Here is a 23,525-nt window from a genome sequence, read left to right as displayed (position 1 = left end):
ATTTGGCCAAAACAGTGGGCTACAATTACACGTTCGTGCAGAACCACATTGATAAATGGCAGTGCATTTGGTTGCACTTCATTTTAAGGAGACTTTGTTACATTGTAATTACATAAATAATAATGAGCTACCTGTACATGTACTTACTGTAGAGTTAGGGTTAGTTGCTTGTAATTATGCATAATTGTAGGGCCATCAGAAGAATTCCTTTGATTGAATTCGAGGAATCGAAGGGGAGGCGGGGTTCTTGCTTTTGATACGTTATTTGAACCCATTATTATTGCCTCATTGTTATAATTTATGTATTTGAAGTCATTTTAAAGGCTATCGTTCACTTAGGTCTATTTTTATTAACACAAAAAATCTGATTACTTGATTAGTCGTCAAAATAATAGTTACTGACAGCACTACATAATTTACTGTTAATACTATAAGGACATGTAATGTGTATCTGTTCCCTAAAATAGTGTTACCATTCTTTTTTTTACACAAAATTGGTTTTTAATTACAAATTCAAAATAGACATATTGCCACTTAGTAAAGTAAACATACTAAACTACATAGTGAGGTCTTATAACTACATAGTGAGTGCATTTTGAACTTAGTAACAGTTGTTACTCATTCATGGTGCTTTTTGTGGTCGTAACATTACATGAAGAGTGCATGTGGTGATTTAAGCAGTCTGCAGAATACACTAAAAATGTATCTAGGATTTACTTCCTTCACAAATGGTTAGTGAATTTCACAAATAAATACAAATTAACGGCAAGTACCGCATTGAATTAAGCATGAAATTTTGATGTAGACAAACTGATTTGGTATTTTCTTGCAAAACGTACTCTAATAATCTTGCTTTAAAAAAACAATTGTACACTGTAACTGCTGTCTGCTGCAACTGTTTTTGCAGATTGTGTGAAATTTGCAGCCCACCATTTTGGCGATTTGCACATGATTTGAGGGCTTGCGTCAGAGAAAAAGAGACAACAGAGAGATGTATTTATGTGTTCAGAGAAAGACAGAGTCCGTCACTGTTAATGACTACTTCGCTGTGAGATCCCACACGTGCATGTATAAGCTCAGTCTACGTTCCTTCATGACCTTCATCAGATCGTCCTGGAGCGTCCCAGCCTCCCGCACACTATTCTATGCATGAACCCCCCTCACAGCTCCATGCACATTCCTGTGCACTCAGCCTTATCAAATATTCATAGCCGAATTACGGCCCGCCGCGCAGCGGCCAGACGAGGACCGTATTTCGGAGATGCTTTGTCTGCCACGGCCAGGCTGTGCTTTCTCTGAAAGAGCCCCTCCTTTCATTGGCCTCTTTTTGTTCTTGCAGAGGGAAGGGGAGACATGTATTGTGTGTGTTTCCATGTGTGCGGCTGTGTGTGTGTATCATGGACCCACTCAGGTGTATTCTGTATTCTGGAGATGCACGGCAATTATTGCGCTGTCTGTTTGCCAGCTTTGATTGTGATGAGAGGTAACTCCCTAATGACAAGTGGCAGATGTGACCCAGTTGCAATCGCTCAAGGAAGTGCTTTTGTCTTTCAGCGTTTGTCTGTGTTTGTGTGTGGAGGTGTCGCAGGGGTGATATCTGGTTTCTGATGAAATCCCCTGGCTGTAAAGTGCAAATTGCAGCAGTTGTGGTAATGTTGAATGTTTCATTTGGCTTTCAGCAATAGACTGATTGATTCCAGAGGCCGTCCAGATTTTAAATCACATACTTGTTTTCAGAAATCATTGAGTAAAACTTAGGCTGCACCTGCAGACCTGCTCAGAGGACTCTGTATTTTCCTTACTGTCGGATGTTTTTACATTTCTTCTCACAGCTGTATCAAGTGTGTCTATGTTGTGTGTTTTTATTAGAACAACAAAGCCTGGTTTTCCTTTAAGAGATGTAGATCTGCTGTTGCTATATTTATCTGTCCTAGAAACGGCTCGTGTTCCTGTAGCCTTGATTCAACTCCCTATACGCCGAAGCGGAGGTAGACAACAGCAGTGAAGCTCTACTACAAGTCTGATAAATTCACGCTTCATTTCTAGTCAATAAAATTCAGAATAAGCTTGAGATACTCAATTATGAGTAAAGCTAGGATTGGCAACTACTACTCAATATAACACATACTAGGTATGTTTTGCATGCACACATTTTCTTCAATCTGAATGAGTTCAATCCAGTTTCAGATTCGGAAAATGTTGCTTACATACCCTAAACGTTGCAGTCCGATTTGCATATTCGTTTACATGTGTATCACATCTATCCTGAACACATTTTCAGGGCAAGTGTCACCAGAACTTCCGCAAACATAATTTAGTTTTGATGGCATGTCTATAAAAAAAATTCAAAAAAGTTTTTTTATGGGTAGCTACTATTCTGTAACCTCCGCTGACCAGTTCGTAAGACTTAAAGAAACATTTATTTGATTGAGATTTGTCAGATTCAAGGATAATTCAATTGGATCGAAATTTCATTTGGATCAGTTTCAGTCAGATTGATTGAGATGTTCACATGAAGGCTATCAGTTCGATTGATCCATCAGTCTGATTGTGAACAGATTATTAGGTTACATGTAAACGTAGCTTTTTTCAAGCATGTACTGTATCATGATTAAACTGTAGGTTTGGTTTACATCTCCTAGGATGTTTGCATCTCATATGTGGGTTGCCAAAGGTTTTCGAGTTTTAATGAAACTGTAGGAAATTACATGATTCTGCACACAAATAAATGAAAAATGTATGCAAAAATCTAACATGTTAAAGAAAAAGAATTACAATTATATAAGTTTGTGACTGTATTGACACAGCCTTAGCATTGACTACTTATAAAATGGTTACTTCACTGCAAAAATATTTTATGCATAATCATTTTTCATTTTATTGAGCAAATTCATTGTTCCATCCTTCAGCTAAAAGATACAATCCCTTGCACAATTTCCCATTATAGTTACTATATAATGTATTTTTGGATTTCTTAAAAGTAGTATTATCTATTAACTATGTGCAGCAATTCTTTCAGTTGGGTCTTAATAGTAGGTCAGTTCTCAGTAGATGTTCACTTGACTGCTTGTGAGGCTGATGAAAGGTTTATTTTGGTAGTGTAAATCTACAGCTAGTCTTTCCCCTGCTGCTGCTGCAGGATCAGGTTCAGTGAGAGACATGCAAGCCAATACAGACTGTCTGAGCCCAAATCTGAAACAATCACAATTATTCAGCTAGACTGCACGATCACAGAGATAGGTGGTCAGACGCTTAGTGTTTACTGGTCTAAAAACTCTTCCTGTTGGTCAGTGTGGTTGAGTTTCACTTCTGCGTGTTGTTTTGGAGGCGGCCAGACATGGGCATGTCTATCTGACCTCTGTTGATAGAAATAGAAATGGTCGGTTGCGAAGCCAAAAGTTCAGCATGGATTAAGATCACATGCACACACTTGTGTAAGATTGCAGTGTGTGCAGTTTTTTTTTTTTTTTTTTATTCAGGGGTTACGTTATTTATTTAAAGATGGCTCCTTTAAACTCTAAAATAAAAAAAAGCAGCTACACTGGAAACAAATTGGAGAGAATGCAGTCTAAATGTTACATGAATACAATCTTAACTTGTTAATGACCTCCAGTTACGCTTGTAGGAATTATAGGAATGTCGTAAACGAGAAACTAAAATGACATCTAAATCCATAAGCTCCTGGTACTTAGTGTTTAGAGTTGCACAGCACAGTTGTAGATGTGTTCCCTTCCCAGCAGACATGAAGGATAGCTTGTGATGCTGATCATGTGCAGCTAGTCTCATGACTGTCATGTCTGTGTGTAGTATGAAGACTTCGACCAGATGGCATGCCATTTTCACACACACGCACACGCGCACGCGCACGCGCACACGCACACGCACACGCACACGCACACACAAGCTCAACTGCAGTCTACTGTGAGGCCGGGCTTGAAATGAATCCAATTACTGTCCACTCACTCCAGCTCTTGTGTAGTCATACTAGTGCCAATTTAGCCTCTGATTCAATTAGAGTCTCAGGATAGACCTCTGATCTAAGGTGAAGCTGCAGATGTTTACTTCGCCGTGAGAACATTCTCTGAGAGCCCAAACATGCAAAGTTTAGTTCACACAAATGCATCTGTTCCTTTAGTGGTATTGCATCTTTTTGTTATTTTATTCAGGTTTCCTGTGGGTCTTTAAAATGTGTTATTATAATTTTAATAGATATTGAATATGGGGCCAGAAAAATAGGAATTGCGATACAGGCAAATGTGATTATTAAACTTCAAAAGACAATGATTTAATTTAATAAATGTGTGTGGTACACGTTTAAAGTAAAAATGCAGTGCTATTGCACGTTTTACAGGCTCTTGGTTTCAGAGCAGTTCGCAACCAAAGAATACTGCGAAAGTCATGCCGAGCGATGACTAATGATCTACTGTTGATGAATTATGGCAGTGTTTACCTAATGGTGTTTATATTGTAATATGTTGCAGATGGTTGTAAGAATGCATATTTTATCTCCCTCGTCTTTTTGAATGATCAGCTACAAGTAGTAAAGCAAAAACATTTCAAAATAAAAGTCCCAATATAGTTTGGGCTTGTTCAAAATTGCATAAAATCTTTTCTGGATTCTCCTGTGGCTTCTTTCGCTCAGTGAGGAAAGACTAACAAATCTATTTAACACATTCAGAATATTGGCTCTAGTATAGTCTGTTTATTGCCTTTATTTAAAGTCATTATTATCATATCAGCAAAATCTAATATTGACTGACCTCTAATTTGTATGATTTGATATATTATTTAGTACATATTCCAATTATGAATACTGTATATATGGAATAAAACATGCCATGAGTATTTTAAGCTTGCAGTTAGCCTGTTTTGCAGTTGAATGTGAGCCCCAGCTAGAGAAACATGAACATCTGAGAAACATGATTTATTTTGAGTTTGTATGGAGTTGTTCGGTTTGGATTCTGTATCCATACGGTATTATGGATATGGCATGGATACCATTTTATTGGTAAAACTTTACAATGAGGTTTCATTTGTTAGTTAACACAAACTACATTAGTTAACACAAACTAACAATGTCTATTGCATTTATTAATTTTTGTCAATGTTAATTTGCTACATTTACTAATACATGTTTAAAATCAAAGTTTGTATTTAACATTAGTTAATGCACTGTGAAGTAACATTAAACTAAACTAAACTAACATGAAACAATGAACAATTATATTTTGCTAAATAACATTAACAAAGATTAATAAATGCTTTAAAAATTATATCGCTCATTGTTAGTTCATGCAATGACCGTTAACAAAAGGGACCTTATTGTTAAATGTTAACATTTTATTTGTGCAGGTCTTAAAAAAGATTTGGTTTAAAAAGAGCACCTTGTTTATTGGTTCATTGGCAGGAAGGAAGGAAGGAAAACAAATGGGTATTTCTCACTTGAAATGGTTCATTTTTAACCTTAGGTTTACATAATCATTCGTTTTATTGTATCATACTGTTTATGCTTTACTTGGGTTAGCAATTCCAGGTACTCAGGTTTCAAGAACGCACACTGTACTTTTGTTGTTGTAATACCATTGTTTGAATCAAAAAATAGAAACCCGTAGGTGTGTTTTCTGTCACGGTTCCTCATTTTTAGCGGTTTCCTCGGATGCTGAAACTAAAACAAAGCACATGAAAGTTTCTCTGACTCTACAAAGCATGTGAATATTTATTGAGGTATGCACTGAGGTTAGTGTATGACTGGTTGCATGTTGGTAAACAGTTCCCTTTCACATTCCAGCAAATTCACAGCAGTGACTCCAGAGTAAATATGGTGCTGATGATCCCCATTCAAAATGATGTGAAATGTTGTTACTTGGGGTATAAAAGACCATTCACCCAGCATTAAACACAGTGTAATTATGTGCTGTTTAGGTTGGTTGAATGTGAAAAGGCATGCAACTTATTTTTGTTCTGTTTGAGCTGTCAAGCATGACGCTCTTTCTTTTTTTAGCTTCTGAAGCCCAATGCATTAACTAACCTGAGTGTTTTTTTATGTCATTACAGACGTTCAAGCCTCTGGTGGGGAAGACCGTGTTTGGGTCCGTCACAGCCATCGAGTTCTTCTCTGACAGACACTTGGACTTCCTGACGGATGAAGGAGCCTTTCAGCCCTATCAGGTGAGAGTCTCTTGCGCTGCGTCCAAAATCGAATACTTCCCTAGCTACTATATAGCATGCCAAAAGAGTAGTATGTCCGAATACATAGTATTCAAAAAAAAAAGTAGCCGAAACAGTCACAAAGTAAGTTAAAATTCAAATGTAGTACCTACTCAAACAGCACACGACTTCGGATATGGTTGGTCTCATTTGCTTTGCATTCACTATTACATGTTACTTTAGTCTGTGTTTACACTGAGCTAAATGTTGACCCCTCTCACATCTCTGCCCATGTATGGATCTGTAATAGCCTTGTCAGTTTATCAATCTTGTCTTCCAAGATGAATATTCTGTTTTATTTTGGTTAAACTACCTTCTGGTTGTTTGTCCTTCACTTGTTTTCCTCGAAATGTTTTGCTAGTGTTCACCCGCCATCAGAATATGTTCCCTCCAGCTTCCACTTATGGATGCTGCTGGGTGGATGGGTACACAAGCTGGTCAGCTATAGTTTGCCTCCATGGGCGCTTCATGCTCAGAGCACTAATAAGGACAACAAACAGCCTCTTCTATTGTTCTGTGCTCAGCCACTCTCATAAACAGCTTAATTATTCTAGCTTAGATAAAACACACAGTGGCAGAGAGACGGGCTCTGAAAACAAACACGCATGACAGATGGGAGGAGATGCTCTCCACTGCTGGATTCATATTCACGACATGTTTTATCCCCAGTGTTGCGGGCTCACCTCCATCCTGCATGACGGATAATGAAAGGCCATCTGCCAGCAAATTATCGTCGCTCTCATATCATCGCCCTGATCCCAAACCCAAAGCGTATTGTGTGTGGGGGAAATTGTTGTGATATTTTTGAGGGGAATAATGAAACGGGTCCTTGTTTTGTGACTACTGCAGTGGTGTAGTTTACTGTGTGTGCTTTCAGTGTTCACATTTCCGTAGGTGATTTTGACTAATCTATGGAGATGCTTGTGGTTAATCTCTGCAGGAAGTAGAAAAAAGAAAATAAATGCGTTTACAGTAAATGTTGCAAACATATCAATAATATGATGGGAAATGAAGATATAAGCTGTGTTCCAAAACTTGACAACATTTGTAGGTATCATATCTGTGATTGTGATTAAAATGTTGTTTTAGTAAGCAGAAAAAATATGCTATCTTTTAAGGTACCTCACTGCATGCCGACTGCCTGCGCTCCACTAGATTCCACTAAAATCTCAGTACTACGCAAGCTTCCAGTTAGTATTTCCCAAAGCAAACTGCAGTGGTAGGCAAATAACTGTTGATCACAGCAAATTATATTATTTCTAGGGGTCTCAAAATTAACTGGTCAATTTTGCGATACATTTTTTTCAGTTTAACTTAAAAATATTTTACGCAATTAACACAGCATTAGTTTTTTACTGTCATCCTCTGGCTGTGCTAGTAATCTTTAAGCACTGTTTACAAGGTTACATGTGTCAAAAACAAAATGCATTTTGGCAGGGCAAGTAAAAATCTGAACCAGTAGAAAAAAACCTTAGCATTGAGCCCTGATATATTAAAAGCACAGCTAAATGTGACATTTATTACAATGGGTTTATAGAGATTAGAAGGAGAGCAGCAGTATACAAACTGAACAGCAGCTACTGTTAGTGCCGATTTGGTCGGGAGTTATTTAATAAAAAAAGTATAAATATAACACCTGGAGACTGAGACACCGCCGCCGCATGTTCATTTGCTTTTACAAGCAGGTAATGTTCGTTACCACGGCAACCGCTTGCATGTGCACATTGAACGCGAGGCAGCAAGGGTCTCTCAACAAGACTGCATCAAAATCTTGTCATGTGCCGGTAACTATACATTATTTAAAGCTATTTTCTAGTCGTTAAGATATTAATATAGGAACTGCTTCATTCATAATGCTTCCCCCGCTGGAAGCCTGTGCGCTCTCTAAACTGTCAGGGGTCGCCTTGTTCCAAAAACATCACGTTATTAACAAACATTTAAAAAAAATCGATTTTTTAAATTTGTGAAACGATTTGAATCTGTAGAAGGTAGAATCACATTTCATATGTGAATACATTTTCCCCCCTCCCCAATATATACGGACCTCAATGGACACTGAACCTGTTTTTTTACACACAATACTGCATTGCTAATGTGACCGCACCTTTAAGACTGGTGTTTTCATTTGCCATGTTCGATTCTTAATGCAAAAGGAAGTAGTTTTCAGCATTTCCACAAGGCTCTGAGTATCAGTCACTTATGAGATTTAGTTAGGTTGCTACTTTAGAGCTTATTTAAACATTTGACCATGAGACAACTCACTACAGAGTATGAGTGTTTCACTCTCAGGTGAAAATGAGATTATGGTGCTACAGTCATGGACCGCACACTCTCACATTTAACAATTTGCACAAGCGTGTCAGGAGGAAGCAGGTATTTCTTCTTCTCTACAGTTCCTCTTACAGCTGAGAAATGTCCTCAAAAAGGAGTATTCTTCAGTCCCAGATCTGCTGCTGTGACTCTCACGGGACTCTCACACATTCCAACACACCATCTTGTTCGAGAACCAAAAACACGCCTCCTTTTAAAAACTCAAAGTCTGACCTCCGAAGTGCTTGGGAACTGCGTTGTTTGCTTGCTGGAGTGTGATGAGCTGGCTTGCTCACATCCTGTCCTGGCCTCTTTTCTCCTTCATGGATTTTTTTTTCCACAGTGCAGCCTGATCCAGGGATGGATAGAGGAGAGGCTGGAGCCCAGGAATCTGTTTGGCATAATTGCAACAATTGAGGCTCTGTGTGTGAGGCCAGCCGGCGAGAGAGAGAAAGAGAAAACAGGAGTGCTGTTATGGTGTGCATTACTGGAAGAGACGACTACACGCTTGTGACTTACACTCATTATTCTCTGTGGGCTACATTACTGAATGGGGATTGGGTCTGGGCATGCATTTGCATTCGTTTATCCTTGAGTGGGATGGGAGAGGAGCAATTTGAACTCTGACCTCAGTGTGGCCGCATAGAGGACTTGAGAACTCTATGTAACAATGAAACACTCTTGTTTACTGTCATGGCAGTTAAGGTACATTCACACTGACAGCCATTAAATCGCTGGAGGTCGGAAAGTCGCTGTGCTGTTGGTCTCTAGTAGCTGTATTCAACCATATCAGTACTGTCTGCACTACCGTTTTAGGGCCTCAATGAATTCTCTAGACTTTTATCCACATTATTCAGGGCTGATTTTAGGGCAAATTCTGCAGAAATTGATTTAAAATATAATAATAAGAAAACATTATTAGTTTAAGTATTTAATTGTTGACTAATGGCTGATGCAGATGACCAATATAATTTAAAGATAACACATGCACAATTTCTGAAATGAAATTTATATTTATTTTACATAATATTTACTCAAATAATCTGAAATACATTATTTGAAAATAAATCCTATTTGAAAAAATTATTTGAACTTGATAAAAAAAATCTGTACAATAAAATGATTTATACTTTAAATAGAAACGTCTTGTTTCTGTAATACAATTATAGTAGAAGTTGTTAAAAAACAAACAAATAAAAAGTAAACACTTAAACTAACAGTTTGAAATCAAGGATTCAGTCTAAGCCTATAAAACTATAAACATTAAATATATATATTTAGATTTGCAAGACTTGCTGCTGGGACTATGTTCTATGCTTGATGGTCAGTTCCTTATTTCACATCAAATCACCAACTCTCATCAAAAACAAATGACTTGTATTCGCTTTATGGCGGCAAACTGCTTTCACTGTGATGTGAATACCCTTTAGTGTTACGCCCTCTGTGTTGAGTGGTGGGATTGTTTTTGCACCCTGCATATGAAAGCGTGCATATATGAGTCACAGTGCACAAGCACAATATCCCACCATCCCGTAATGCTATAACAATTGTGTGAAATTGTATTCATGGATACCATGCATCACACTAGCGTACTCTCTTTTAATGAAGGAACATATACCACACTCACATACAGGCGGCTCAGCCACCCTCCCCCATACGCTTACACACTTCGCACATTCAGACAACTACCGTTTCAGCATGCGTATTTATACCCAAGACTGCAGCACTCCCTGAATGATTTAATCCACAACGTATAGAATTACTCACTGTAACTGTGCTAAATAAATTACCTCAGCAACACATCGCTTGAAATGACACAGACCCATATAAAAGACACAAACAGCGCACACACACACTTGTATTGCCCCAGCAACAAGCTTTTTTTCACACACGTCACGTATGTAGTATTGCCATAGCAACAGGAGTGCACACATCGTCTGCTCCTCAACAAAAGCTTTTACGTGCCGCTGGGTTTCTGCTCTCGCTTTTTGCGTTTTCCCAACGCCGCAGCGGTTAATTGAGCTGATATTTACGCCTCTGTTATAAGACGTCACCATTAATACTATAATGGCGTTATTATGGTGTCTTTCTTCATGTCATTCCAGCTCTCCGCACAATGATTCATCCTCTGAATGCGTCATCTCTGTGAAAAGCATTTGTAGAGCACTGGAAGGAACATCCTGTCTCCGTGCGCTCGTTTGCTGTTTACACCTCTGACTGATGCAAGCATTGTGTCAGCTCCCCACGCTGCCCACTGCCATGGCAACACTCCGCCTGCATGTTCCTCTCCCATCTCCCATCCGAAAAACTTACTTTTTATACATTAGTCCATCCTCAAATGCACTGAAATGCTCTATAAAAGTGCGTTTGTGATTTGAAGCAGCGTCCTTTGTGTTAGGCTGGAAGCAGAAGCAGTTAGAAGCAGAAATTACCGGTTAATGCACTCTGTCCTGTCCTAAAACGTTTCCTTGGAAGCAAAACTGTACAAATGTACCAGCATGATTAATTTTTATTAGACTACATTTGTGAACAGGCTTTTTTGTTACACGTGGGGCATAAATTTGGCCTGTTTCACCTTGACACGTGCTTGTGTCGTGAACCTTCAGAGGACAGGATGACATTAACGCAGGAGCTATGCTCTTCAGAGAGGGACAGATCAGGAACACGTCTGCCCTTTGTGTGCACAAAGACAGTGGAAAAAGAGCGACGGAGAGAGTGAAGGAAGCAGAGGAATGCTAATAGGAGCACTCAGTCATGTGGAGCGGGATGGTAATGGGACCTCATTCATTCTTAATGAACACATTGTTAATTTCACTGACGTACAGTAACAGCCTGAGCTGCACCCTCTACGATGACTAGATATTGATTTGAATTTGGCACATTAGAGACCATTTTTTATAATGTCGCATACCTCTTCATTTTAGACCTGCTTTTCTGATGATGTAAGAGTTTAACTATTTGTGGTTATTCTGTCATTGAATTAAATTAAATCTGAACGGGTTACCATTTGCCCTCAAATGTCGCATACCTCTTCATTTTAGACCTGCTTTTCTGATGATGTAAGAGTTTAACTATTTGTGGTTAATCTGCCATTGAATTAAATTAAATCTGAACGGGTTACCAGAAGCAAATTGTACAAAATATATTTGATATTATTTATAGAATTATGTGGTGCACAATTTTGGAGCAATAGGATTTAATTTTGGGTGGGACTATCTAAAATGTCACTGTAGAAAGAAACAATAACAATAAAAAAAGTCCTGTCATGGTTGTTTAGTATAAACACGTATGTACATGAAGATATAGCTTGTCGTGCCTGGTTTAAGACCGCATAAAAGATGAGTCACATTTACTGTTGTTCAGCAAAGCTTTGTGGGCGAAATCCAATCATTTCAATAGGGAATCCACATGATTGGGAATTTCACATGAGGGCAACAGATTTCTCCATGCAGATTTTGCAACAGGTTCAAGTTGGTTAAGCGTATTTGCCTCATTGACCAACAGAAAACTGCTTGGTTTGAAAGTGTGTGAGCTGTGCTTCATGCATCGTAACACTTGACAATTGACAACACACCTTTTTTGCCCTCAAAATTTGACCACACCTTAACACTGCTTCTAAGTGTAAAAGTTAAGATCATGAGATGTCTTTTTTGTTTGTTTGGCCTATTTACAAATGTGTCACTGGGAACTTGGTTAGGACATGGTGTAATGCCACATCTACACTGCAAACAAGCTGCACAATGTAAATGTTATAATTGATTACACTCACATAATGGACAGTTCTAGTTTTGTTTAGTAATGTTAGATCAGTCATCACACATGATCACAGGCTTGATTATGTTATCATTCAGGCTGGGTGGATTTGTAGTCTTTAGATAAAGTTCTAACGTTGATAATATAGCTGTCAGAAGTAACATGAAACATTTTATGGTTATATTTGTACCACCTCTTTCTCTTGTCCATGTGAAATCCCAGTCTCATCTGATCAGCATCAGTTTGTCAGCAAACACAGATGGTGCACAGACAGGGATTCTGGACCTCATTAGGAACCACGGTGTCATTTTACGGGCAGCACCCTAGAGCATGTTCTTACGGGTCTGCATGGCACCAAATCTTACTGAAGAATGTTATTTTGTTATTGGCAGCCACACTTCTGTGGATTATGCCTGTCGAGAATAGCAAATATGAATGAAACATGTCACATGGACAATACAAACAAGATGTTTCTGAAACGTGAGTCCTTCGGAGAGCCAGGGAACAGTATGGAACACTTCTGAGCAGCTGTTGGATGGAGAGAGGCTGCTTGTCGAGAACATGGAGACGGGCTGGAGAAAAAGTGAAAGCCCCACGCCCAGCCTTTTTCCAGGCTGCAGGCCGATGGACGGAGAGCAAGGAAGGAAGCTGTTTTTATCTGGGTCAGAGTTTGGATCTGGAAGCACTTTCCTTTTCCCCCCAGTGCTGAGCACCGCCCTGTTTCGCAGTGTCTTCCACCGCAGCGCCATGTGGAAAATCCTGGAACATATTGCTGTTAAAGTGATGGATGGCAGCCCGGTGCGGAATGGGGGGGTGGAAAGAAAAGTGCATCTGCTCCGTCCTTCACAAGGGGGTGTGTGTGCAGAGGAGATGAGATTACAGCTGAAGTCTTGCTGAAGGTCCTCGACCAGACTATAGGAATGAGATCACGTCTCGCTTTGTGATTTAAATTTCATTGTGCTTATTCACAACATTCGTCATTCGTCTGATTGTGAGCTGCTTCTCATTCCTGCTAGTGTGCATTGCTCTGATTGGAAACATTTGGACATGGGATATTTTTTGTTTTATTTGAATGTTCCTCTTTCTGTCGTTAAGTGGAAGGGCAATGGGGAAACCAGGCTGTCCTAACAGATTTCATTCTTGGATGCCACCAAGAGAGAAAGTGCCCTGTGAAACCTCCAGGCCAATAAATAAACCATGTGCCCTGCAATGCTCTTGCTTTAAAATAGAAACTGGAATGAAGGCGTTTGTATGTGTGTATGTGTGTATGAGTAATGCGATGGTTGTCACTAGGGAAAGGAGGATACAACAGTTTACTTTCGCCGAAGATTAGGCACACTGGTGATGCAATGCTATATTTTTAAGACAAACCACAGCACCACTTAGTTTCCAATCTACACACATCCTCATTCAGTGCAAACATGTTACTTTATGGCCTCATTTTTGCTGGTGTCACTTCTAAATTACAGAACTGATCTGGCATTTATTATGAGCAACAGTGGAGGACCTAAAGGAGACATGTCATGGATGGCATATTTCACGCCAAAGTAAAGAAAAACCATCATCACAACATGACATCACAATGACAGCGGCAAAATGTTCCAGAATATGAAATCATAATAACAATAAGCACATTAACAATCGACCACCTATATTTACGTATCTTCACCTACCAGTATTGACCTGCCCTGATGAACGTCAGTGTGAACCTTATAACTGGTACATGGAGATTAGCCAATTAAAACAGTAATCATTTAGGCTACATGTAGAACTCTTAAAGGCAAGGCACTATTGAAAACAGCTGGTTTAATTTAGTTACACTAGACACTAACACTCCGTGGCGTCTACACAGCAAAAAGTGTATTGTGACCACTCCTTAAAGGGGTGATGAACTGAGAGAACAAATTTTCCTTGAGCTTTTGACATATAAGAGGTCATAAGAATATCCTGTAAGTTTCAGAACTGAAAACTTCCTTGTTAGTCCAATAAAAGCTTTTATTGACACCAGGCACAGCGAACGACAGGTTTTTCAAAGTGGGGATCTATGACGGCAAAGGGTATCAAACCCCGCCTCCGCAGAAGCAGATCAACACCTACTTCAACACTGCCTGATTAGCCCCGCCCACCGATTCGTGCATTACATGAAATTCATTATAATATGCAAAACTGTTATCCAATCATAGCAGTGGCCGTTTACTTCCAAGTCTTCAATGCGGCACGTCCATAAAAAACAAGCGTTTCAGGAGCTAAGCTCAAAACCAGGGTAGAATATAGCCTATTACTCATTCATTTTGATGTTTTTGAATGTAAAAACCAAGCGAACGTCATAAGTTGAAAAAGCCAGTTTTCATAAGTTGAAAAGTTAAAAAGCCAGTTCTTGACCTCTTTAAGGGTCAAAGAGAGGGAGAGATCAAATTCTACACAAAGGTTGTATATGGCCCTATTGAAGTACCTCTGTTTCTGATCAGGGATGTACTGTCATTCACCCTAGCCAGCAATCACACCACAGCAGTGTAGGCTTTTGTTTACACTGTGTGGGTGTGGGGGGTGGGATATTTCCAGGGCTCAGTTCATGTGTTCACTAGGCCTGCTGTGTGATTGTGTAAATAACTGGAGCTCCTGTCAGCCCCCGCCCCCCCGCCCTCTCTCTCATCACCATCAACAATTAATGGAAGTGCAGGGCGGATATCCCTCTCACCCTGCCAGACCCATGACACACACACACACACACACACACACACACACACACACACACACACACACACACACACACACACACACACACACACACACACACACACACACACACATCTGCTTCACTGTTGGGCTCCTGCAAAGCGGAAATGTATAGCGTTGCCATGCCTGAGGAGGTGTGAGAGCTTTCCTGTTCTTGTTTCAGATTCTGTGGGTCACTGGCCTTCATCAGATCGTTCAAATCGCTCTGTAACTGGAAATATGTTAGCGGTAATTGCAATGCCTATTGCTATTGCTCATACTAAGGCTTAGGGTTTTGTTTAGATCACTAAACCTATGTATTACTTTTCATGGCATATCTTGCCCTGCATTGTATGTGCTACAGACCTGTGTGACACCTCAAATCATACAGCTTGCTTAGGGGAGGCTGTCACTGTAAACAAGGCTTAAGATTAATTTCAGATTTAAGGTGCAGTCACATTTACTGTTGCTCTGTGAAATTTAATAGGCGAAATCCAGTCGTTTTAATTTGGAAGTTAAGGTTCCCCATGCAGATTTTGCTATTTTCAAGTTGGTCACATTTGCTGTGCTGACCAACAAAAAGCTGCATGGTTTGCAAGTGACTGCTGTGTGATCACTGATCAGTGCTTCATAGATCTCTACGCTATTGGCAATGGACACTGATCCTGATTTTGTACTCAATTTCACTAATGTAACCGCACCTATAAAATGAATTGCACTTCTCACACATTGTTGCACATGGTTGTTGCATAAAGGTGTGGTCACACTTGCAAAATTTGGGCAAAATAGCGATGCATTAAGCACCATTTACACAGAGTTTACTTTCCAACCAAGCTGTTTTACTGTGGTCAATGCAGCACATTCATGTGACAAAGTTGAACCCGATGCAAAATCTACGTGGAGAATGTTTTCACTCACCTTCAAACTCAAGATTTCGCGATCAGCGGTAAATGTGAGCGCACATTAAATCTGATTGATTGTTTGCGTGGTTGATCCCTTAATTTAGAGGTCAAAGAAAACGCTGGGACTGGTCAGTGGGTTCATTATTAACTCCAGCACTGTTTCGACTTTGCATTGTGTCCTTGTAGTTTTGTAAGTGATATGCTAATGTGTTACCTTTTTTTTTTTTTTTGCAGGATGAGGTGGACAGTTTAAGTCCTGTTCTTAGGGACTATCCACATCTCCATGAAGAAGTGAAAGCCTGGGTGAAAGATCAAAAAGTTCAGGAAATTTTTATGCAAGGTAAGCTTGATCACATTTCATCAACTATTCTAAAGGGCCTGTTCGAACTAAAGGAAATCATTTTTGTTTTTAAATCTCGTGCTTTTTAGATGACACAGCATCAATAATTTGTGCCCACCATCCTGCCTTTTTTGTTTTGTAAAGTCAACATTAACTCAAATTACCTTTTTTACTTGATCACCTTAAAGTGATCTCAGGTTATGTCCCGTGAAATTAGATGATTATTGAACAAAAATTTTTTTAACGTTGACTCTTCATTTCAGCTAATGTTCATATAGTAATGGTTATGACAATTATGGCAAATAACAATAGATTTGAAAAAGAGAAGGTACCAGTGTTATATTGGCATGACCTTCAGCCTGCATTTCTTGTTCAAAGTTTTTTCTGTTTTTTATTTATTTTTGAGAGAAGGGGGGTGGGGTTGGGTGGGGTGAGGTGGAGTAGTTCTTCCTGAACCGACTGCCAACTCACTTTCAGTCATAGCTCTTTTCTGGTACGGAATGCCCACTCTTCAGGATCCAAAACAGAAAAGTCCCTTCCTTTTCACTTGGTAAGAATTACAGAAGTAAAGGGGGGTGTTGTTGTGGTCTTGGCAGAAGGTCTTGTTTACAAAGTCCATAACAAAATTCCAGGCCCACAATTAGTGATAATTGTTGAACTTGGCAGTTGACAAGGGCAGAATGGAAAGCATCTCAGAGCCAAAGGTTTTGGTGGGGAAACAGCACAAAAATAAAAAAATAAATGGCCTGTGGTTTTGTGCAAACGTCGCCCCATGGTTTATGTGCATGTGAAACTTGATGTCAGGGAGATGCATTTTGGGTTGTTGTAGGCACAAGGACAGTGAAGGGTTATCTCTTCTAGCAAGGCAAATGAGCAGTGTATTCAGGAGTAATTAATGGGAATGACCTGCCCTGCACTAATGAGCTCCAGTCAGTTTGGACACCTGCCTGCGTTCACTGCGCCTAACAGCATATACTGTAGATACAAGGTTTGATGTGTCATCTCTGAGGTAAAGGTCACCCAGAATGAACAAAAAAGAGAGCTTTGCAGAATGCTCACATTGATTTTTCCGTACAATGAGAGTCGACAGTGACCAAGGGCAGTTGAGCTCCAAAAAAGAACAAAAAGGCACCATGAAAGTAGTCTGATGACTCCTATGACTCCTGCCCTGTTGAAATGAATTGGTAGCCAGTTATGTGATAATGTGTATAAAGCCACTGTTCATAGAGTAGAAATGCCACGCTGAAATAAAGGGACTGTTATTAAATTAGTGTACTGATCAAAATCAGAGCGTTTTTGAAAGTGTTTCTGGTTCCTGATATCTCCAGGTCCCTATTCATTGAATGGCTACCGTGTACGAGTTTACAGACAGGACTCAGCCACCCAGTGGTTCACGGGCATCATCACCCACCACGATCTCTTCAGTCGCACTATGGTTGTCATGAATGACCAGGTACATCTGATACCACACAGTGTTTTAGTTCTTTAAAATGTTTTGCTTAATAAGATAATATGGTATGAGACGCATATGCTATTATTAATGTAATTGTGTTTTTGATTATTATTACAATAAAACTGAAACGGTTCATTGTTTAAAAACAAAACAAAAAAACAAAACAAACATTTGCTCTCTCCTCTGACTCTGTGTGCAGGTACTAGAGCCTCAGAACGTTGACCCTTCCATGGTACAGATGACCTTTCTGGATGATGTGGTCCATTCTTTATTGAAAGGAGAAAACATTGGTATCACGTCGCGACGCAGGTCTCGCTCTAGCCAGAACAGCAACACTGCCCATGTGAGTGTAACCTACAAGAGCTCACACATATCTCCATGCCTTTATGTGCTTTTGTTGCTAGATGATCAGCGCACCTGCCTTCCTGGATTAACATTGTGTTCACTGATATATGCCAGATTGTATTTCTGTCTTGTGCATGTCTGTCCCAGTGTCTGTCTGTGCTTCTTACTGGACATTGTGTCTGTAGCTAGCTTTGAAGTAAAGTTCCTATGTGCTTTTTTTATTTTTTAAATCTTTTTAAAGAAAACTAGAGCCTTGTAGAAAACATATATCATTGCTCCCTTCATCATTAACAAGACTTCTCTGTTCCACCTTGTTTTTTTTGTTTTGTTTTTGTTTGTTTTCTTCTCTGTTTCCCTGTTTTAAACATTAATTGGGGATATGCAAGCAGACCACAGGAGGGAGACCAAGCGGCTCTACAGGAATCACTCAGGTACCGGGCCGTACCCCCCTCTCTCCATAGATTTAGAGCTGCTTTTGTACCACCTGCATATCCCTGTCTATTATTATTATTTAGAATTAATTTATTACAAGTGTTCATTTTCCAATTAATGCTTACCCCAATTATCGTTTCACGTGCTGTGCTTTTATGGATTAAATTTGGGGTGTAAATATTTTTTGAGGTATAGGTTTGGAAAGCATTTTTAAGAGCCATAGGAACTCTTCTTTTAAGCCTAGCTCTGTGCCCACATTTTTTACAGATGTGTGTAGTGCAGTCGTTGCTAGCAAGGAAGTGTTTTTCATATTGGTGGTTTTTAACTTAATAATTCTCTCTCACTCTCTATAACCTAAATTCATTACAAGTCCTCTCATGCTTGTGTTTGCTGTTTGTGCTCTTTTTGTGTTTTTCCAGGGTCATTACACACGTGCCCAGGCCAACAGCCCCAGACCTGTAATGAATTCCTCTGGCTCCACCCCCAAACAGGCCTCTCAGGCCCAGCAGCAGCAGCAACAATCCCAGCATGTGCAGCAGCAGGGATCCCAGCTACACCAGCAGCAGCAGCAGTCCTCACCAGGTCAACAACGCGGCCCACGATCTTCACGTCGGAAAGGTTCCGACAGTAGCGTTCCAGATGAAGAGAAGATCAAAGATGAAAAATCGGACAGTGGAGGAAAAGGTAAATGTGTGTTTCTTATACATTAAAGTTGCTTCCGTCTTCCCCTACCTGTCTTTCATGTCTTGCTCTAAACATGGTGAATGTGGAGGATTTTTGTATTACTAGTGTGAAATGTTTTCATAAATTATGCTTAAAGGACTGTAGGTCTATGACTGAATTGCTTTGATTCAGTCTTGTTAGGATTTTGATAAGAAACGAAACAGCAATTGGAGCTCTTCACTCAGAGGAATTAAAACAAAATCAATCTTTGGATTGATTGGATTTTCCTCTATTATGCTTTCATGTTATGCAAAGGCCTTTTATATTTGGCTCGGTCTAGTGCTTTATGTTCAAGTTGACGAAACCTTCTACTGGATAGGTTCAGTGTTAGCTTCTTGGCCGGATGGCCACCTGGTAAAGATCATTTAGATCCTTCCATCATAATTCCTGCAGTACAGTGTTTGGCAGGGTGCTGGGTCTGTGAGAGATGAGGTGAGTGCAGCCACCGCAGTGAAATGGACATTTTAAGTGTGCATAAATTCTACCGGAGTCCCATACATCACACTTCTAATGCAGCACTTAAGATTCAATCAGCCTTTAACCTAAGCACAAAATGACATCATCCTTATCCATTCTTGATTAATCAATTGGATTGAGTTTCTTATGCACTCAGCTTGCATTTAATTATTTGCTGGTGGCACGTTTTGTGTCAAAGTTCTTGTTTGTGTTGAAAGTTCTTCCTGACAGAGTGGGTCTCTTTTTTTCTAGATCCTTCTAAAAACAAAAGCAAGCAGACAAACAAGAGGAGGAAAGCAGATGAAGAAGACAAGAAGGGTAGTCTCAAGCGGCTCAAAACAGAAGCGTCTGACCTCTCTGAGAGCAGCGACTCTGAGAACTCTAACAAGCAGAGCGTAGACTCTTCATCAGAGCACTGTTCAGAGAATGAGCTTAAATGCAAGAGCACTTCAAAAGTTCCTGAGGAGGAGGAGGAGAAGTCCCAGGGATCCAAACCCGTGGACGAGTTGAGTGTAATCAACAGGCTGTCTCCCTGGGATGAAATGCAGGATAAAAGCGTCAAGCCGGTGGCCGTGGAGGTAACTCAGCTGGCAGACAGTGAACGGTCTGGAGAAAAGAGATCTCAACTGCCTCCTCCAGCCTCCTGTACACAGAACCAAGCCTCTGCACCGGCAGAGGTACAAAGCTGCATTGTCGAGATGAAAAGCACTGTGAAAACCCTCCCCAAGGACCATTACTGCACAGGGACACCTCGGATGCCCAAGTGCGTGATTGATATCACAGAGGATGCAAACACACAGCCCAGTTCCAGAGAGAACTCTGAGGCCGTATCGGCCTTGTTGGCATCACAGAAGTGTGATGCCTACATCCCCGAATCGAGACATTTGGTGCTAAACGCCTCCCACTCAGAGTGCAGGAGGCCGGATGGCGAGCAGCCGCAGAACGCTCGCAGCATAGGCAGTAAAATCGAATTCGCCCACTCTGAGGTCATAAGGCCGGTGACATCAGTGAGCGAGTCAGCAGCCCTGGGTGAGAGAGGGAAGCTCCAGCAGCAGTATACATCTATGGTCATTAAAAATGCCTCTCTAACAGAGGACATCAGGAAAACCCATAAACTCAGTCCTTCTCCTGAATCACCCAAACCTAAGTCCAACTCGTCCCCTGACATCCTCAAGCCCAAGTGCAATCCTTCACCTGACATCATAAAGTCAAAAACTCACAGCATTCATGAATCCTCCAAGCCCAAACCAAATACATCTCCTGAGGTGTCTAAACATAAACCTCGCCACCCTGAAAACCTACCTACAATTGGCCGTTTGGCCCTCAAACCTGATCCAGATGTACCCCGCTCCAGTTTTAAGCCTGTGCTAGCCCGTGGGGCACTCTGCGAATCCACAAAAAGCCCTCTTGTTGTCGACAAAAATGAGCATTTTACGGTGTACCGGGACCCTGCTTTGGTGCGTCCTGAATCGGATGGCAACCACGTGGCGTACCTGCACCCACACCTGCATTCACTACATGGTTCTTCTCACACCACGTGTCTCACACCCAGCTCACACCACCCGTCCCACCTCCTCTCTTCTCCCCCCATGAGCCACTCGGTGCACCACCCACACCTGCTGTCCTCCGTACTGCCCACAATTTCACCATCCTCTCTCCTGGGCAGCCATTCCCGGCTGGATTCCACAGGACTCGGGCACCTGGCCTTGGCCCACCACCATTCCCACCAGCAGCAGCAGTTCATCCAGCAGCAACAAGGGTTGCTGGCCCAGACACATGGAGGTGCCTCATATAACCAGCTTGGCCTCTATCCAATCATCTGGCAGTACCCTAACGGTACCCACTCCTACCAATCTGGGTACAAGTGGGTACATCCCGAGAATGCTGTCAATTCAGACTCCAGCCTACGGAGGGTAAGTGTGTGCGCTCCTGTCTGTTTACTAGCCCTGGCCTTTATAATTTATGTAGACCGTATTGCAGCAACTTGCATTGTGAATTAAAATGCACAACGTGTGAGTGAGGTTGTTGTAAGGAGATCCTTTAGAGGATGGACAAATACTTTCTCTTTCTCTTGCTGCTGTCAGGGATTGTTTGTTTTGAACTCAGCCTGAAACAATCAATCCTAAAGCAATTAAGCTTAATGTGTGTGAGCATGTGCTTGGATGTTGTGTATCATGTCTGGACACATTTCATAGCGATTAGAGATACACGTTCATGATAATTCAGTCAAACTTAAAACTTATTTAAAGGGTTAGTTCACCCAGAAATGAAAATTCTGTCATTAATTGCTCACCCTCATGTCATTCCAAACCCATAATATCTTTGTTCATCTTCGAACTCAAATCAAGATATTTTTTATGAAATCCGAGAGCTTTCTGACCTCCCCTGTAGACAGCAACAACATAACCAATTTCAAGGCCCAGAAAGGTAGTGAAGACATCGTTAAAATAGTCCATGTGACTACAGTGGTTCAACCTTAATGTTATAAAGCGATGAGAATACTTTTTGTGCACAAAAAACAATTAATCTCTTCCTCGTCACTGTTCACGTGAGCTCCACGACGCATGCATGTGGTGCTGACGCAGGATCCGGCCAATACTGAGCCGCTGTTCTGACGTAGAACCCGGAAGCGCCGCGCTGTGTTTACAACGTGAAAGTCATCAGAGACTGTCAGGGAAGAGAATAAATTGTTGAATAAAGTTTAGGAGGGTTTGTGCACAAAAAGTATTATCGTCGCTTCAAAACATTAAGGTTAAACACCTGTAGTCACATGGACTATTTTAACTATGTCTTTACTACCTTTCTAGGCCTTGAAAGTGGTGATTGCGTTGCAGTCTATGGGGGGTATATCTTAATTTGTGTTCCGAAGATGAACGGTCTTACAGGTTTGAAACAACATGAGGGTGAGTAATTAATGACATAAATTTTATTTTTGGATGAACTAACCCTTTAAGGAACATTCTGGGTCAAATGCAAGTTTAGTTCTATTAACAGCTTCAATAGCTATGTTTCCATCCACCTAGTTGTATGTGCATTTTGGGATATCACATAATAAAACGCTGGATGGAAGCACCGAGATGCACATAAATTCTAAAAATATGCATAAAAACTTGTGCGCTCAATTGAGTCGGACACATTTTTTTATCCGATAAGAAAACATGCACATAAACTATGATGGAAACACTTTAACCGAATAAATTCATTGATGCGCATCAAAAAAGACATGTGACACTGCGCCGGGACGGCATAACTGGACAAACCAGCGGATTTCGTTGCACAGCATTTGAAATGCTGTTTTGGTCTCAAAGGAAAGTCTGTCATTGCCTGAGGAAAGTCTGTCATCAAAAAGTGGTTAATCTTTCTGTCATCACCGCTTTCTGTCATCAAAGTGGTATAATTGCCTCCCAGAACTGTCTTACAATACTATGTAGGATAATGTGACCTGGTTTATTGCGTTTCGTCTGTGTGCTCTGAGGCGCAAGTAATTTTTAGATATGAAAATTTGTATATACAATGCCTTTTCTTACTGCAGTAACTTCCATTTTTCTTATATCTTTCTGGTTTTAAGCACCTGTTTATCAGGAAGTGACGATTTTGTTCTCTTCAGCTCACTGGATGGAAATGCTACTCTATCTCCCATTTTTCCCATAAGTTAAATTTGCAACTATGCATGGAAACATAGCAAATGGCATGAAGGGTGTTTTACCACAGAAAATAATACAATAGTTTCCCTATCGACTTTTTTCCATTTCTGTCAACCCAGAATATTCCAAGATAATGTAACTCAACTGTAATTACTTTGTTTCATATTGTTCATTATAAGCATGTGTGAGAGAAATCACAGAATATCACAGAATAAGAGACAGTCATTCTTATGCACAATTTGTGT

At 40.4% G+C, this 23,525-nt stretch overlaps 1 protein-coding gene and 1 long non-coding RNA gene across 5 annotated transcripts in view; one reads left to right on the top strand and one right to left on the bottom strand.

Annotated features, from left to right (window-relative positions):
* The window catches only part of jmjd1cb (jumonji domain containing 1Cb), a 128,831-nt gene that overhangs the window by 85,271 nt on the left and 20,035 nt on the right, over positions 1-23,525 (top strand). For 2 of the 4 annotated variants that reach the window (XM_082151468.1, XM_082151471.1), the window contains 7 exons: positions 6,055-6,168; positions 16,122-16,227; positions 17,556-17,680; positions 17,880-18,023; positions 18,412-18,456; positions 18,877-19,141; positions 19,889-21,549. In XM_082151468.1, the coding sequence (XP_082007594.1) occupies positions 6,055-6,168; positions 16,122-16,227; positions 17,556-17,680; positions 17,880-18,023; positions 18,412-18,456; positions 18,877-19,141; positions 19,889-21,549 (2,460 nt within the window). The remainder of the gene's footprint in view (positions 1-6,054; positions 6,169-16,121; positions 16,228-17,555; positions 17,681-17,879; positions 18,024-18,411; positions 18,457-18,876; positions 19,142-19,888; positions 21,550-23,525) is intronic. The other 2 variants (XM_082151469.1, XM_082151470.1) reach the window with 2 other exon arrangements.
* On the bottom strand, positions 11,534-16,125 carry LOC309485000. The gene is made up of 2 exons (XR_014201011.1): positions 15,948-16,125; positions 11,534-15,910 (listed from the first exon to the last, which is right to left on the bottom strand). It is a non-coding gene; the product is annotated as an uncharacterized lncRNA (long non-coding RNA).

This window comes from Leuciscus leuciscus (assembly GCF_965113295.1).
Source record: "Leuciscus leuciscus genome assembly, chromosome: 21".
Lineage (NCBI taxonomy): Eukaryota > Metazoa > Chordata > Actinopteri > Cypriniformes > Leuciscidae > Leuciscus > Leuciscus leuciscus.
This window is presented reverse-complemented; position numbering and strand designations above follow the sequence as displayed.